Source organism: Strongylocentrotus purpuratus, unplaced genomic scaffold, assembly GCF_000002235.5.
Source record: "Strongylocentrotus purpuratus isolate Spur 01 unplaced genomic scaffold, Spur_5.0 spur5_contig_861, whole genome shotgun sequence".
In the NCBI taxonomy this organism is placed as follows: domain Eukaryota; kingdom Metazoa; phylum Echinodermata; class Echinoidea; order Camarodonta; family Strongylocentrotidae; genus Strongylocentrotus; species Strongylocentrotus purpuratus.
The window spans coordinates 518,002-534,664 of record NW_022145570.1 but is presented as its reverse complement, the minus strand read 5'-3'; the positions used below and the strand labels follow the sequence as shown (position 1 = coordinate 534,664).

The following is a 16,663-nucleotide window of genomic DNA, read 5'->3' as shown; positions in this document are numbered from 1 at the left end:
GTCCCCTGAAAAAAGAAAAGGATTAGTATTGCCTAGAATACAATTGTGCCTGCCCCGACGGGCCCCGACCTGCAACCATGGCAACAATAACACACAATTATGTACCAAATGTTACTAAAAGAGACTAATTCATTTTTCTCGCTCGCTACACTCGCTCGCGAATAAAATGAATAGACATTGCTTTGGAAACAATTGTGCCCACCCTTGACCTGCAACAATATCATTAAAAATGGAAGAGTTTTTTCGCCCTCTCGCCAAAAAGGAATTGAATCGCGTTAAACGCGATTGCGTCCATCCTGACCTGCACCAATAAAAACAAGTTTATTTATTAATTTCTATTAAAAGAGAATTTATTTTTTTCGCTTGCTCGCTATGCTCGCTCGCCAAAATGGAATTGACACCGCTAACGTGCCCGCCCCAACCTGCAACAACCAGTTAATAATTATGTACGAAACGTTATTCAAAGAAGTTTTGGTGTGCTCGTGCTCGCCAAAACGGAATTAACATCACCTTAGACATGATTGTGTAAGCCCTGCCCTGCAACAAAAAAATGTGAAATTTATGAACCAATTATCATTACAAAAATTTTGCTCGCTCGCTACGCTCGCTCGCCAAAATAGAAATAACACCGCTTTTAATAATCACGTCCCTGACATGGAACAATTAAACCAAGTTTATATACCATATTTTCCCTATAAAAAGAAGTGAGTTTTTTTTGCTCGCTCGCTACGCTCGCTCGCCAAAATAGAATTAACACCGCTTTTAATAATCACGTCCCTGACATGGAACAATGAACCCAAGTTTTATGTACCATATTTTCCCTATAAAAGAAAAGTGATTTTTTTTTCGCTCGCTACGCTCGCTAGCTCGTGGAATTATGTGCCCACCACTAACCTGCTACAATATCATTAAAAAGAGAAATGTAGGGGGTTGCCTGCCCGCCAAAATGGGATTGACATTGCCTTAAACACGATTGTGCCCGCCCCCTACCTGCAACAATGAAACAAATTTTATATAGCAATTCATTGAGAGAAAGATGTATTTTCGCTCGCTAGCTAAAATGGGTATAAAATCACCCTAAACACAATATTGTTCCCGCGCCCTGCATGGGACAATTGAACCAAGTTTAAGTGGCAATTATTAAAAAAGAAGTGATTTTTTTCTTGCTCGGTACATTAGTTTGCAAAAAAATGAAATTAACGTCGCTAACAAGTGAATGTTCCCACCCCCAACTTGCAACAATACCAGTTTATATACCAAACGTTACTTAAAGATTTTTTTTTGCTCGCTCGCTCGCTCGCCAGAAGTGAAAATTAGCATCGCCTTTTTTGTTTGTTTCGGTCGCTTGCCCCTCTGAAGGAGTACTCCAGGTACGCCACTGCTTTCCCCCCCCCCCCAAGAAAAAATATTATCACATTGATACATGTGTGCACAATATGATGTGTCAACCTTACGAAAGTGGTGTTTTCATAATGATTATTGAACTCCTTTAAATTTATATTTATATGGAAGACTTAAGAAGACAACTGTTTACAGTCCAGAGCATGCCGTGTAGACTAAAATGTGCAATGTTGTTCAATTTCTGAATTCTTTGTTTAAAAAACTTGCTTGCTGTATACATATACACTATACATAGTGTATACATTTTTTTTATACATTTCAAATGTCTAGTCCGGTTAAAAATAGCACGTAATGATTTCATTATTTGACACGTACTTCACATTGATTTATCTTATCGATAAGCGAAACGATTTGCTTTAGTATCATATAACAAATGTAACAGTAATGACAAGTATGGTTTTCCTGAAAATTGCATTATACAATGTATATTCATCGTTATGGAAAATGTTGTATAATATACAACAATGGGCATTCACATTTTCCAGACCAATGATTTAATTACGTTTAATATTGAAGCTGTTGCCCTTTGTGACTTGAAATAATAAGTAGCCTTGAAAGTGTCGCAATAAATCATGAGCTTGAAGTTTATTGGGGTAGGTTTGTTTAATACTGTATAGCCTTTACTCTGTTTTTAATGAGATATATCTCCAATCAAATCAAATTGAGTGATGTTATCGTACAACTTAACAATATCAAAATCTGTTCTCCTAAATAAGCCTGGGAAACTTGAAAATTGCATTACAATGTGAATTCATTGTCAGTGAAAATGTAAAACAATACACAACAATGGGCAAATAATTGTTTCCAGACCAATGATTTAAGTAAGAAGAACTGATATTGAAACTGTTGCCGTTGTATATACATCAGGCGTGGATCCAGGATTTCTTAGGGGGGGGGGGGCAAAATTTGAAATTGTGCGAGCCAAATATTGGTTCGTAATGGTGACCAGCAGTGACGTAATTGGGGGATGGGTGGGTGCAGGGAGGGGCGAGTTTCCCCCTCCCTCCTCCGCGAAACGCGGAAGCTTTGACATTTCAATAAATTATTAGAGAAAGAAGACGATTTGTTGTACCGTTCCCAAAAAATAATCCTCGTCTGAATTTAGTTTCCCCCTCCCGCGCTAAGCGGAAGCTTACGTTTCATTAAATCATTAGAGAGAGAAGACGATTCGTTGTGTCGTTATCGACTCTTAATCTTTGTCTGAATTTCATTTTTTTTTCTTTGTCTCCTCCCTTTTTTTCCTACGTTCTCTTCCTTCCTTTTGCCCCCCCCCCCCCGATCCTCAAGTTGTTGGCGGGAAAATTGCAAATGATATCCCCCTTTTTTTCTTTTCTTCTTCCTCTTTTTTTCCTTCCCTGTATCTCCTCTTTTCCTTTTTTCTTTCCCTTTCCTTCCTTCTCTTTTATTTTTTGATTGGGGGGGGGGGGGGGGGGCAACAGCCTGGGAGGCAAGTCCTTTTGCCGCCCCCCCGATCTACTTCTTCCCTCTTTTCTTTTCTTCTTCCTCTTCTTTTTTTCTCTTTTTCTCCTCTTTCCCTTTCCTTCTTTCCTTCTCTCTCTCTCTCTCCTTTTTCTGTTTTTTTTTGCGGGGGGGGGGGGGGCAAGGCCCGCTCGCCCCCCCCCCCCCCGCCTGGATCCGCGCCTGGCTTGAGGAGCCTGAGTAACTGGAGGAAGAAGACTGTATGGAGGAGGATGATATTATACAGAGGAGGAAGAGGGGGAGGGTGCGCGGCAGGAAACGAAGAGGATTGAGGGGGAGGAATTAAAGTGATGGAGATGAAAAGCAGGAAGATTGGATAAAAAGAGAAGAGGAAGACAGAGGGAGGAAGAGGTGGATGGAGAAAGAAGGTGGTCGATTTAAAAGAGCTGGTAGAATAAGGGAAGAAGTGGAGACATATTATTGTAAAGCTATGCGTGAAGCATTTTAACATGGAGATATATCTCTTCTTATATCTCCATGATTTAAAAAAGAAGAGAGCATGACGATTTAGTTATTAGGAGGGGGTGGAGCGCATAGAATCACCCCCTTCCCATGTATAGTCTTGCCCCCAGCCTATTGCTAGCTATCTTTTCACCAACAACAACATCCTAAAAATTCTCCCTGTTCATGTCATTTTCTATTCTCCCATCTACTGAAATAATAGTTGGTCTATCATTTAAATTAACAATTTGTCCCTCTACTAAATCAATCCTACAGATTTAAATTTGTATTTTGTGTACATAATTTATTTTGACCTCCAAATAATAACGGTACAAAGTAACTCCTTGAAGTATAGCTAACTATAGCTGCGATATTATCACTAAACGTACGTGGCGAAGTCTGGTTTGTCGTGGTAAAATCCCTTGCTGTGTGCCGTGTCGTGATGTTAAAATTCATTTAGAACGACATTCTTATTATTTTGTAAGTACTCCTTTCTTAAAACACACGTTCAGCTTTTGAAAATCATCGAAAGAAATTATTTAGACGGTTAAACTAAGCGGTCTTTTTTCACATTTGAAAGGTGTAAACACCACCTCCCATTGTACATAGCGAGCGTTACCCGCGGACCACCGGGGCGGTTCCGGGCGTAGCGCTTGCGCTTGGTGGTGTAGGTCGGTAAATGAGCGGCTAGCTTACTGAGTGAGAAGGATATTAAAGAAGAGAAAGAACTGAGTAAGAAGAGAGCTTGGGTATCTTTAAGCTTTTATCTTAATATTAGAACGAGGTACTCTTTGTATTTGTTCATGGTTAATCATGGAGAAAACTTGTGTGGCACATATAGACCCTAAACTAGATAAAGTTGTATTTTCTTGAAGTCTTTCACTCTTCCTTTGTCATTTTGTGTTTTGATCTTGAACTCGGTGTAAGTTTGGTTTGAATCTGAGACAATTTATTTCTCTTATTACTAGAGCTCAAGATTATCTTTAGAAGAAAACTTTTACAAAAAGAAGGGTTTTTAAAAAAAAGAATCTAATTCTTTTTAGGAGTATATATTTCATCAACGTTGGTCTGCAAATAATTGAAAGATTGGATAGGAATAGCATTTTTACCTTTACTTCCTTCTCTGCAGGAGTTTTAACCTGAAGATGGCAGCTAGCAAACCACCTGGCTTTTCGAGAAAAGAACCATGAGTGCCTTGACACTCCGGCATTATCAACAGCACCTTTAGCTGTGCTGGAAGACACTTCCTTTGTCAAGACAGTGCTCAAGCCCAAGAGCTGACGACTTCTTGGGGGTGTCCTGAAGAATGTGATTGGCCTAAGGAGTCTATCATACTGAGTATGGTGAAGGGTTTGGACTGGTTCAGGAACAAGTGGATGCTGCTGAAAGAGATCATGGCTCGCAACCCGGAACTCCTGAGTCTCTTCTTCGCCCTTGTTCTCTCTGGTATCGTCTCCCACTTGGACAATCCCAAAGGGTAGGTTGCTCCTTTCTAGAAACACGACTTAGGAATGGTTTAATGGCAGCCATTGATAGTGTTCTAAAAACATAAAAGATATAAAAATGTGCCAATCTCTTGCCTCATTGAAACGTAAATACAAGCAACATCTAATGAAGGAATTTCCATCTTATGTTTAATTTCGCCTGTACATACTTGTTTATTTAATACCCACTCTTTCTTTTCTCTTTACTTAGTATAATCATCTGCAGCCATTAGAGCCCTGCATTTGAAAGGCTAATGGCCTCTGATGGCTCCTCCATATTCTTTGTATTGTTTATATATTTGCTTATATGTATAATGTATTGTTGAATGTATTGTTTACGAGAATTGGAAATAATTGAAATGAAATAAAATGAAAAAATGAAATGAAATGACCATTCACTGAATGAAATCATCTTCATTAAAGAACCTGTTTACAGAATGTAGTAAGTTCATTTTCTGTTAGTCCCCAATGAAGCCAATTTCAGGTAACTCTATTGTATGCTGTTTATCATTTTATCCATGAGATCATATTGGCCTGCAATGATTTTGTCCTAGACCTTCTTGATAGATTTGGCTATATTTCACCAGAAACTGTGTTTACAATTTTTTTTCCTTAGCTCAAAGGTTAAGTGTTACTTCATACCTTTTCAAAGGTCAATTCTAGTCCTAAAGTTGACTTTCTAATGATCAATATTGCAAGGATCCACAAATTCCATATCCATTTTGTTTTGCCATCGTGAAACAGGAGCAAGGCAACACCCTATGTCATACCCATCCCTCCTAAGATATTTGACCATGAATCCCCCGTCATTGAGTTCACCACTGGAGACATGACGGCAGTCCGGAATGTGATAGCATCAACCGGAGCCGAAGTGTGGATCATCATGTATTATGCACACTGGGACGCCTACTCGCTGGAGACGGCCAAGGAGTTTGAAAGGACCGCCGAGAAGATGTCCGATCAGGTTAGTCTCACAAGGATGTACATGTAGGTCTTTGTATACAGTCAAACCTGTCTACAGCGACCGCCCAAGGGAAACACAAAAAGTGGTCTTTGTAGACAGGTTCCTTTAGTGCATGTTTCAATGAGAAACCATTTTCAAGGGAAACAAAAAATGTGCTTGTTGTAGACAGGTGGTCACTAAAGCAGGTTTGACTGTATATGTAGGTCTTTGTATACACCCTAACCTGTCTTGGCAGCCACATCTATATAAAGGCCACCCGTCTATAGTGGTCAGCTACATTTATACCTTCCTCTAGAAGGAACTTCCGTTGAAGAACCTGTCAAGAAAAGGTCACCTGTCTACAGTGGCCACTTTCTCTGTTTCTTTTGGGTGGCCTCAAGAGGCAGGTGTGACTGTACTTTAGAAGAGGGTAGTTCTGGTAATAAAATCATGTTGGAATGACATTTGATGTGCATTGTTTGTTTGATTAATGTGTATTTAAAAGGCCATGTGAAAATGATTTTGAAATTTAGAACTTTAATAAATTTGTTAATCTTTTACTCTATAAAATTGACACAACTAAACGTTATTGTGTCTCGAGCAACTACAGTGACTCTGGGTTGCACAGGCAAATGGCTATATAATGTATCATGAACATACAGCATTAATGAATACCTTGGTATTCTAAGCTCTCTCACACAGGAGAAGTCATAGGTCGCCGGGTAAAAAAACAAAACAAACTGCGTTATAGACTTTTTAGAAATCCCTCAATTCCTTGGAAATTTATCCATGACATATCAGGAAACAAAATCTTGCCAAATATGACCGAAATCCTCATTGAAATTCTGTAAAACATGACATATGTAAATCATAAATGAACCATGTAGCACAAATCAGTTTAAAATGTAACTGGGCATCACATAGCTAAAGCTAGGGTAATAATTTCCAAAAGCTCTTTGGAAGCGCATAGGGTCATTATAATGTGATATGCGCTATACAAGAACTGAATATTATTATTATTGTCAGCTATTAAGAATTGTTTTCTATTCATCCTCTTCCTGCAGGTGCTGTTCATGGCAGTGAACTGCTGGTACCCCTACGGAGCCTGCAGGCACAAGGTGACCGTCCCTTACTTCCCTATCCTCTTCACCCATCGAGACAGCCGGGAGGGCATCCAGTACACCGGACTCCAGAGGGCGACGGAGATGGTCGACCACCTGAAGAGGGTCTGCTCCCCCTTGAAGGTGGTCCAGGACCTGGAGTCTTTGAGGCTGCTCAGAGCACAGCATGATGTGAGTGACATGGGAGGATTTGTCTGGGCCCTGTTTCATAAAACTTGATACCAATAACAAGTTACAAACTACTGTTATAAGCTACTGATATCAAGGCATCTGATTGGCTGAGAGAAAATTTATCATAGAAATTAAGCATTTGTTATAGATTAAAAAATTTATGGAATGGGCCCCTGGTTCTGGAAAGTATTTGTTGTTATATAGTTGTGATAGATAGTAGACTACACTACAACAACAAATCTATTACTACTACTTCTACTACTACTACAAAGACTTCTACTTCTACTTCTACAAAGACTTCTACTACTACTAATGATGATGAAAATAATGATGATGATAATGATGTTGATGATAATGCTAATGATGCACCATTTACACCTGGGCGGAGAGTGGTAAATGTGGATTGACGTGTTGCCAAAGGATGTTAGTGCTTTGTTAGTGTTGAGAGTCAATGAGTTAATGAGCCACACATCCAGAGGCATATCACAACGACTTAGACTGTTATACCCAGATAACCTCACTTGAAAACTTCTACCTAGGAACCTTAAACTTGATGACAATCCCAAACAATGATCGCCCCTAATAACATACCTGTATTAACTAACTGACTGACTACTACCACAGCGGTCAGTATACTATGAGGATGTTATAGTGTAATAATTGCAAGTAAATAATAGCACAAGCAATAATGCACACTAACCACATTAATTATATGTTGAAAAGAACATTATGCCCATCAGTTAAGAATAGCACTTTCATTCATGCATGCTGGTAATATTATTTTCGATCCTCACAAACAGTTTTCCTCTCTGATTCTTTCAGGCTGTAGCACTTGCCTATTTCAGCTTCGAGGGCACACTTGCACCCCAGGGCCTAGCCTCGTACCAGTGGGCTGCTATGCAGCACCTAGAAAAAGACCCTGTCCAACCCACACCCTTTGCCATCATAACAAACAAACAGCTGGCACGCACTCTAGGCCTCACCAATTCCATGAGCATCACTCTGCTCAGAAACTTCAATGTATCTTTGGTAAGTCGGTTGGAATGTCATGATATTGTAACGTACAGTCAAACCTGTCTAAAGCGACCACCCAAGGGAAACACAAAAAGTAGTCTTTGTAGACAGGTTTCTTTAGTACATGTTTCAATGTGAAACCATTTTCAAGGGAATCAAAAATGTGGTCCTTGTAGACAGGTGGTCACTAAAGCAGGTTTGACTGTATTACAATGAGACCTGCTCTAGCAGTTGCGTGTATAAAAGGGCACATGTCTACAGGTTTGTTCACATATGTCGCATTAACACTCCATTATTTATGATATCTCCTGTACAATTATGGAGAAATGAAAGCTGAGAAATGAAGAAAAAAAAGCCACATCGACCATGCTCATACTATGCGCTTCTATACTTTTGCCAAGGCGAGTTATAATGCCAGGGAATATTTTTTCAGCAAGTTATTGTAAATTTCTCAGTATTTTGCAGGTCTGAATAACCAAAGTACTGCATGCATAACACTTTGCTCCTAGAAGCCAATTTCACTCGAAGTTGTATTATACCAGACCTCAGGAATAACTACAGTCAAACCTGCTTTAGTGACCACCTGTATAGAAAGACCACCTGTCTACAAAGAACTCATTTTTTGTTTCCCTTGAAAATGGTTTCTCATTGAAACATGTACTAAAGGAACCTGTACATAAAGACCAATTTTCTTGCCATCCTAGGGTAGTCTTTAAAGACAGGTCTCGATGTATAATGTAATGTCACTAAATTAATTCATCTACTCACTCTATGCGTACACATGCACACGATATGGGTACCACCTCAATTCCTTTTTGAGTACCGGTACTTTTGCCATATGGCTGTTATTAGGCCATATGATCAATATGATTAATGGATTTATATTACAGTCACTGATTAACAAGGAGAGTCTTTTAAACAGGTTTAGCAAATATGTTAGCCAATGTATCTGGATTAGGTATTCATCCTCAGTTACCTAGTCCCTTAGATAAGAAAAAAGACTCTGAGTTCCAGAGAGCTTACCATATTCTTGCTTTTAGCTCAGGGAAAGCCAAACAGTGTGTCAATATTATATTTTGGTTTAGCAGTTTAGATTAATCTAGCAGTGTTCAAAGTTTTCCAAATGTCTAAATGAATCAGCTTTTCCTCCTCAAGTTGTCATCAATTATTTGTATTTTCCACACTTCCATAGTTTAAAAAGACAAAAGTTTATATCAAATGAACCAGTGTAAACAAAACTTTTAAAATTCTACAAGGAGTTACCAATTTGTATGGGAAAAGATTGATTATAATTTTCATTCTGAGTCGCCAATTTAGAGACTTTTTAATGATTAACTTCAATTAAAGCGCTCTTATTGATGAAGGACGCAATGTGTTGCAACAGAAACGGACTGGAAATGCACTTTCTAATCATGAACAACATAAAGTCAGAGCATTCTGGAAGAAAAGATGAAAATAAATTGGAACTCAAAGTTGATCTTTATAGATCTAATGAGTTCTAGTCCATTGTACTTATCATCACATGAAATCCAAACTTCTATAGCCTTTGAAGTATTGAATAATTCTGCACACTTTCATTTCAATATTGCTTTGGTTCTGTGTTGCTCTATCTACTTTTCCAGTATTACCCTTCCTCTAGAGAGTTCAAAGCAAAGCCTATCGTTGAGTTTGTGACTACTCATAGAGAATCGGTGAGTATGAATCAGCCAAGATGATATCTATTGTTATAGTATTCTCTTCATTTTTCAACAGGGATAGTATTCTTAAAGCGCTAATCACCATATCAGATGGTATAGAAAATATAAATTCATTACGGCCCATGAACATATAGGACTGCATAAAAATGGACAGTCGCCCATGTACAGTTTTCATAAGGTGCCAAGACACCTTCCCTCAGATATCTGTGATTTTCATTGATAAAAGCAGGGATGCCATTTTTCAGGCAATAGCCTGAATTCAGGCCCTGGCGAGTTATTTTCAGACCATAGTTTAGGCTTTTTTTTAAAGAAATAGCTCATTCTAGGTGATTTTCAGGCCCTCTGATCAATTCTAACTGGCATCCCTGTAAAACGACACTAGTAATTCTATGCTGCTATGACTTTGTTTATATTCAACTAAACTGTTGAAAAAGGAATGTAAATTCTATAGAATGTGAAACCTATAGAGTGCTGGATGCACATGATTTAAGAGTTCTGCAGGCAATGAGGAAGACAGTTTTAAGTGATGGCTTCAATCTGGCATTCCTTTGACAAATGTATACAAAGCACTTCAGAAATTGTCAACGGAACATCAAAATATCTTGCACATTTATCAGTTGAGAAATTTTGAGACCATATTCGATATATTGCCTTTCCATCTCCCGTCAACCAGCAGTACAAATTACTATCTTTATCAAATTTTTCCTCAATGTCTTGATGTCATTTTGCAGATGGTGCAGTGGATCGCCCTCCTGGTCTGAAGAGTACCATCTTGTCTTCCCACATCTTCACCAGACCCACCATCATCCTATTCACCCCGCACCGGCACGATCAAGTGTTTGCCAATTACTTTATGATGGTAAGGATGAAAGAGGCTACTCATTAGGTGCCCGCAAGAGGGCTGTAAGAGATATGTGTTGTCAATGACAGTAATGGCCTTCTTGCAGGCAGCCAACAAACTGCAGAATACCCCACCTTGCAGTAACTTTAACCCTAATGTAGACCCTATTTAACCATGTTCCGAAGTCGTAACTTAACATTATCCCTAACCCTCATCACGCAGCCAACAAACTGCAGAATACCCCCATTTTGCAAGTAACTTGAACCCTAATGCTGAGCCTATTTTAAAAAAAGACCTGTTCCTAAGGCATAACTTAACCTTACCTTATCCCTAACCCTAATACTAATCTTAATCGTAACCCTAATTATAGCCCTAGTCCTACCCTTACCCCGACTCTCTTTCTATCCTATCCCTACCCCCAATGCCTCAGTCACACCTTTGTGTATTTTGCTTGCGTATTGCTGCGTATTTATGGCAAGCTGTTTTAACATTTATTCCTATTTCATGATATCAAGAAATGAATTCTTGATATCAAAAATTCAAATTCTTGTATCAAAATTACCATTGCTTTACTACAGAAAATCATTTCTTGATATTAAGAATTCATTTCTTGATATCAAGCAATTGGAATAAATTTTAAAACGACTTGCCATACATACGCAGCTATACACAAGCCAATTACGCAAAGGTGTGACTGAGGCATAAGAGGTAGGGCAGTAGAGTATATTTATGATGCAGCTGTGGTATATAAAACCAATCATATCATTATTATCAGAAGGTGAGGAATGATGCATTACTTTGTTCTTGTCCCATACAGTTACGTGAAGCTACCTTGGAGTACTACAACTGTGCCAACAACTCCTACATCCTCACACTGCAGAAGGCCATCAGGGAGGAGCGCAAAAAATATGCCTCTCAATCTTCAGACCCTGGTTCTTCTCGTGTAACCACACCCAATGAAGAGTGCATGGATGATGTTTCATCTAGAGAAAGCGACTGTTGTCAAACCCTCGCCTCCAGAGGGCGTATCGAGTCCATCTCGCGAGCCAGGGGTAACGTTTGTGAGATCTGCGAGACGTTCAGCCAGCCTCTTCAGCCGTCCAGCGACCCCTGTACCTATCTGACGTTAAGCTCGGGCTCGTCGTTGCTTATGGACGTCACCAACGGCGTGACTGCTTCGAGCATGCGTGTCTGTACCTGAGCAACTTCTACAGCCCCTTCAGCCACTATCGCCTCTGCTGCCAGGATGTTGACCTCCTGACCTGTGACCTTTGCCCCACATTCCACTCTTCGGTGCACAAACATTCCCTTTCCAGTGGATCAATGCATTCTCACGGCACCAGAACTTTTGAAAGTCACCTTGCTCCCGAGCATAAAGCGTGCGATTGCTCCAAAAAATATCAACGTCTTTCAGGGGATCCTCTCGATTCCTTCACCGTTGTTGACTCCCAAACTGCATCCTCCTCAGAAGATGATGATAAACAATCCTGTCACACAAAATCTTCCAGGACTACAGTATATAACAATCAGGAAAATGAATTTGATGCTACTTCAGAAAGTCTTCAGAAAAAATTTGAACATCTTGGATGCAGAACAAATAGAACGTTAGTTTTCCGTGCAATGAGGTCTGAATATTTTTGGCAGATGGCAGACCGGCTAGGAATTATACCGCAATCTCAACATAAAAATTCAAGTGTTGGGGTAGCCATCATAGATATACAGGTATGTTAGACTGTCCTATGAAATTGTTCTGATGAAGGTATATAACATGTGGTCTCCTATGTGCAAATGTGATCTATGATTTTCAGTTGATATCATACTGTATGATTTACAATGAGTTTATGTCAGCTTGATTAACTGGGCAAGCAACCAACCTACTGCATGATATACGATCATAGATTACGTAAGCCATTTTTGTCTCAAAGTGCATTTTATTGAACAGATTTCAAACTTGGCTTTGGTATACTATTCAGAACACATCCTCGGGTAATAATGTTGCTACCCTGCAAGCAGTAGACAGCAATTTGAATCCTGCTGTTTTTATTTTAATGTTCTGTCTTGTCAAGAGATGTTTATTTGTGTCAATCTTTAATAATAATAATAATGGTGTTCTTTATAGCGCACATGTCTTCACGTTGTGACGCTCCTGGCGCTGCCCGATTAGCACAGGAAGAACATTGAAGTTACACAAAATAATAAACATGATCATCAGAAGTGGATACAGGACTTTGCAAAAGGGGGGGGGGGGGGGGGGAAGGGGAGTACATTTCTCAATAAAATTTGGTATGCACGAAAGAACTAAAAAGGGGTTATTACATTTGTTGGTGCTAATTCACTCAAAAATCTCTCCGACACCCCTCAAAAATATTGAAAAGAAAAGGAGTATCAGATCTTCCATGTCCCTTTTGGGGTCTAAAGTTGGAAATGGGTGAAACAAGAACACAACTAAGGGGGAGGTGGCACATTTTCCTAATATTTACTTGAGGAAGTTGAGGTATACAACTTGGCCCAAATTCACAAAGGAGGTTTAACTTAACCCATGGTTTAAACCCTCATTTATATAACCCATGGTTTAAAAATTGGCACATAATAAGCTTACCTTGCCTTGGGCGCGTCTAATATTGGACCTCTGACTGTGTCACGCTTATTTTACGCAAATTTTAGACCATAGGTTATGTATTATGAAGATTAAAACCCTGGGTTAAATTTAAACCTCCTTTGTGAATTCGGGCCCTTTGGTTTGAAAAGGTGATGGTACTGACCTGTCCCCCCCCCCCCTGACTTGCAGTGAAAATTATGAATGATGTTATATCAACCGTATTACCTTCCTCCGCAGAGTGAAACCCACCATATCCTTCCATTGGATGAATCAGGATTGTCCCTGCAACTCCTGAAGCAGTTCATCGTCAACTACACCGAATCTCTCCTTTCCAGACACAGACATTCTACCTCCCCGTCCAGTACTTCAACATCCAACTCAAGGTGCACCAAGGCATCAGACAGTATATGCATCACAGAGGTTGCAGACGATACGTATGAAGATATGGTACTAAACACTGCCAAGGTAATAATGGATGTATCCCTTGTGTTTTTATTTATGTTTCTGTTGTTTTTATGGGTGGGCAATTGCTTATGTGGTTTGTCGGTCAAAGTCAAAATTGCACATGAAAGAAAATTGCTTGTAATCTGAAAGATCAAATCATGAATAAGAAAATTCTAAATCATACTCCATAATAGATCATCCAAAATATCAAATATTACATGTGATCTATGAAATACAACTGCATTGGAAATGTATGAAATTATTATTCTCTATCACTGTCTAAATTTTGAAATTATAGGGGTGTGTATTGAAATGTTGAAGTCTGATTGAGCCGTGAATATCGTTTTCCTGTTAGTGTCAACAGGCTTGAGTGTCATACCCTGGCTATTACGTGTCACCTGACTGTGGATCACAAGGTTCGCGGTTCGCGGTTCGCGGTTCAAGCCCCCCCCCCCCCCCCCCCCCCCCCCCCCCGCTGCACTAATGTCCTTGGCAAGACATTAATCTACATTTGTCAATAATTTCCAAAGCTCTTTGGAAGCGCATAGGGACGTTATATAATGTGATATGTGCTATTCAAGAACTTAATATTATTATTATTATGAGCTAACAAGTCCAATTGATGTGATTTTCACAGGATGTCTTGCTGCTGTACTACGCCCCATGGTGCGGAGCTTGCCTCAGAATCCAACACCTCTACCTTCAACTTGCCTCCCTCTTCAGGTCACATGACAGCCTTCGGATCGCCAGAATCAACGGTGACCTAAACGACCTTCACTGGCACCTCCTGACCCCAGCGTATCCCACAATCCTCTTCTTTCCCGGTCACAATAAAGCGAGGAGTGTCAGGTTTCCTGAAGAAAGTGCAATCACGCTTCCAAATCTGGTTGATTTTGTGTTGAAGCATAGTAGGTAGAAGCTATTTTAATATATGGGTGAACTGTTAGTTTTTTAAGCAATATACAGCATTCTTTTGAGGGCATTCTGTTATCTCTTTTTTTGATATCACTTATCCAGTAATTTAGAGTTTCAAATAGAGATAATCATTGAATCATTGATTTGTGATGCTGCATGTACAAAATTATATTAGGAAAAATAGAGATTCTTTTCCTTTGCTGAGACATATACTGATGAATATTTATTTTGGCTGGGAAATTATAAGGCTGACAAGCAATAAAGTTAGTCTTTATTATAATGACTTATTAAAAAATGTCCCTTGTAGCTTGTGATCAGTAATAAATTATCTATACTAAGATACACTGATCAAATATTATATATATTTTTTGTAAAGATACATGGCATCTTTCTGAATCCATATACCATGCCTTCTGATAGAGCTAAATAAGAATAATAATAATATAAACATTGTCATTACAAATCTTAAATGTTGAGATAAAGCTTTGCCAAATGCTGTTTTGTTGACCAGTCTGCACCTTTATTAATTGAAGACAAGTTGACGGAGTTAGAGTTTTTCTGTGACAGACTAATTGTCATTTCTTTTCCCCAAATGTAGCCCCTTTCCCCTAAATGTAACAGTTTCATCATATATCTGACAATATTGATATTTTATCGTAGCTGCTCAAATAAATTATGCCTTACCGGTATGCCAAACTTTGTGACCTAATAAAACTGCTGGATCTAAAGCATACATGTTCTGTTCTTCATGATATATTTATAAACAGGATATATTATTTTGTGACAGATTATCAAGTTAGCCACATTTTAGATACAGACATTGGCTAATTGTTGGGTATACTTAGACATATACACTTCTTTAAATTGAGATCTCACTACATGATAATTGTACTTCCTTTTAGCCTTAACCCATATTTTAATACAAATCTAGAATGATTTGTTTTTTGTATTCATAGCATCTCTGCAATGGTAATGGGAGAAGTTGAATCTTGTACATCAAACATTTCTTTGCATAGCATTGAATTGTGAAGGAAATGTGAATGTTTTGCAATCAAAGTTGTGAACAACTCCACACTTGCTTAAATACCAATGTGTGTCTTGCAAAAAAGGTGTTAGTGGAGGCTGTTGAAGGTTGTACACTTTCCTTAACAATGTGTACATCCCACATTACCCAACACTGTTCAATCTGTACACCATCTAAATGTTAACAGTAATAACTTATCAGTTCTATGTTTAATTCATCCTTTCACTACAAACTAAGAAATGTAGAAATTTGACAAAATTTGTGCTTGTGCCCTTCTGCCGGGCACACAATGATGTATGATTTAGTACTAAGACCAAACTGTATGTCATGTTGTTCGTTTGGAGCCAGAAGGGTATTAACTCCCATACTTTATCATAGAGTTTATGCCCATTTGGCTCCATACAGGCAAAATTATTTTTGTAATTAACCAGCCTTTTGAAAGAAATCAAGATCTGTATGTATATATTTGTATGTCTTGTTTAATTTTTGAATTTTCTCAAATGGACTTGGATATGATTCTTTTTGAATATATATATTTTTTCTTGCCAGCTTAATTCTAAATAAGTAAATGAATTGAGGCTAATGAAATTGTTTATTATCATGACATCATGCTCTTAGGCCATACAGATACATCAAGGAAACTACATTTTCTCAAATTTGGTGATACCGGAGTACCGGAGTGTTGGCTCAGTCAGTAGAACGTCCGCCTCACAACCGGGAGGTCGTGGGTTCGAACCCCGGCCGCGTCATACCAAAAGACGTTAAAAGATGGGAGTTGTTGCTACCTTGTTTGGCGTTCTACAATAAGGGATAGAGCAACGTCGATCTGGCGCTGCTCAGTGGCTGCCGGGCTCACGATCAATTGGGCAAAAAGAATTTCCGTTTCGGTTTAATAAAATTTGGAGTGGACTATTAGGCTATTATTATTATTATTATAATGGCCAACAGTTAGGCAACAAAAGAATACAGTTTGTTGTAATATTTTAAAGTGATTGCAGACTGGGAGCCTGCGCATAAGCTTTGTGGTTCACCGATAAGACTACCAAATTTACACTTGCTCTTCTTGTTTCTGTGGAGAGTCACCATTCC

General features: G+C 38.9%; 1 protein-coding gene across 2 annotated transcripts; it reads left to right on the top strand.

Moving 5' to 3' along the window:
* Window positions 1–3,688: 3,688 nt before the first annotated feature.
* LOC115929545 (thioredoxin domain-containing protein 11-like) lies at window positions 3,689–14,650 on the top strand. 2 transcript variants are annotated; one of them, XM_030998778.1, is made up of 10 exons: window positions 3,689–3,801; window positions 4,451–4,798; window positions 5,550–5,769; window positions 6,813–7,040; window positions 7,863–8,069; window positions 9,677–9,745; window positions 10,483–10,610; window positions 11,410–12,314; window positions 13,429–13,656; window positions 14,273–14,649. In XM_030998778.1, the coding sequence occupies exons 2-7, from the start codon at window positions 4,662–4,664 to the stop codon at window positions 10,510–10,512; spliced, it is 891 nt and encodes a 296-aa protein (XP_030854638.1). In that variant the 5' UTR covers window positions 3,689–3,801; window positions 4,451–4,661; the 3' UTR covers window positions 10,513–10,610; window positions 11,410–12,314; window positions 13,429–13,656; window positions 14,273–14,649. The 2 variants fall into 2 exon arrangements, with proteins under 2 accessions (XP_030854638.1, XP_030854630.1); XM_030998770.1 differs by lacking the exons at window positions 3,689–3,801; window positions 4,451–4,798; window positions 5,550–5,769; ... (2 more) ...; window positions 9,677–9,745; window positions 10,483–10,610 and having other exon boundaries at window positions 11,415–12,314; window positions 14,273–14,650.
* Window positions 14,651–16,663: the final 2,013 nt, after the last annotated feature.

Bases quoted from the DNA above. Each gene is read 5' to 3' on its own strand.
- LOC115929545 (XM_030998770.1), top strand. From the start codon at position 11,916: ATGCATTCTCACGGCACCAGAACTTTTGAAAGTCACCTTGCTCCCGAG. The intron at 12,315-13,428 runs GTATGTTAGACT...CTTCCTCCGCAG, and splicing joins TAGCCATCATAGATATACAG to AGTGAAACCCACCATATCCT. The intron at 13,657-14,272 runs GTAATAATGGAT...TGATTTTCACAG, and splicing joins TGGTACTAAACACTGCCAAG to GATGTCTTGCTGCTGTACTA.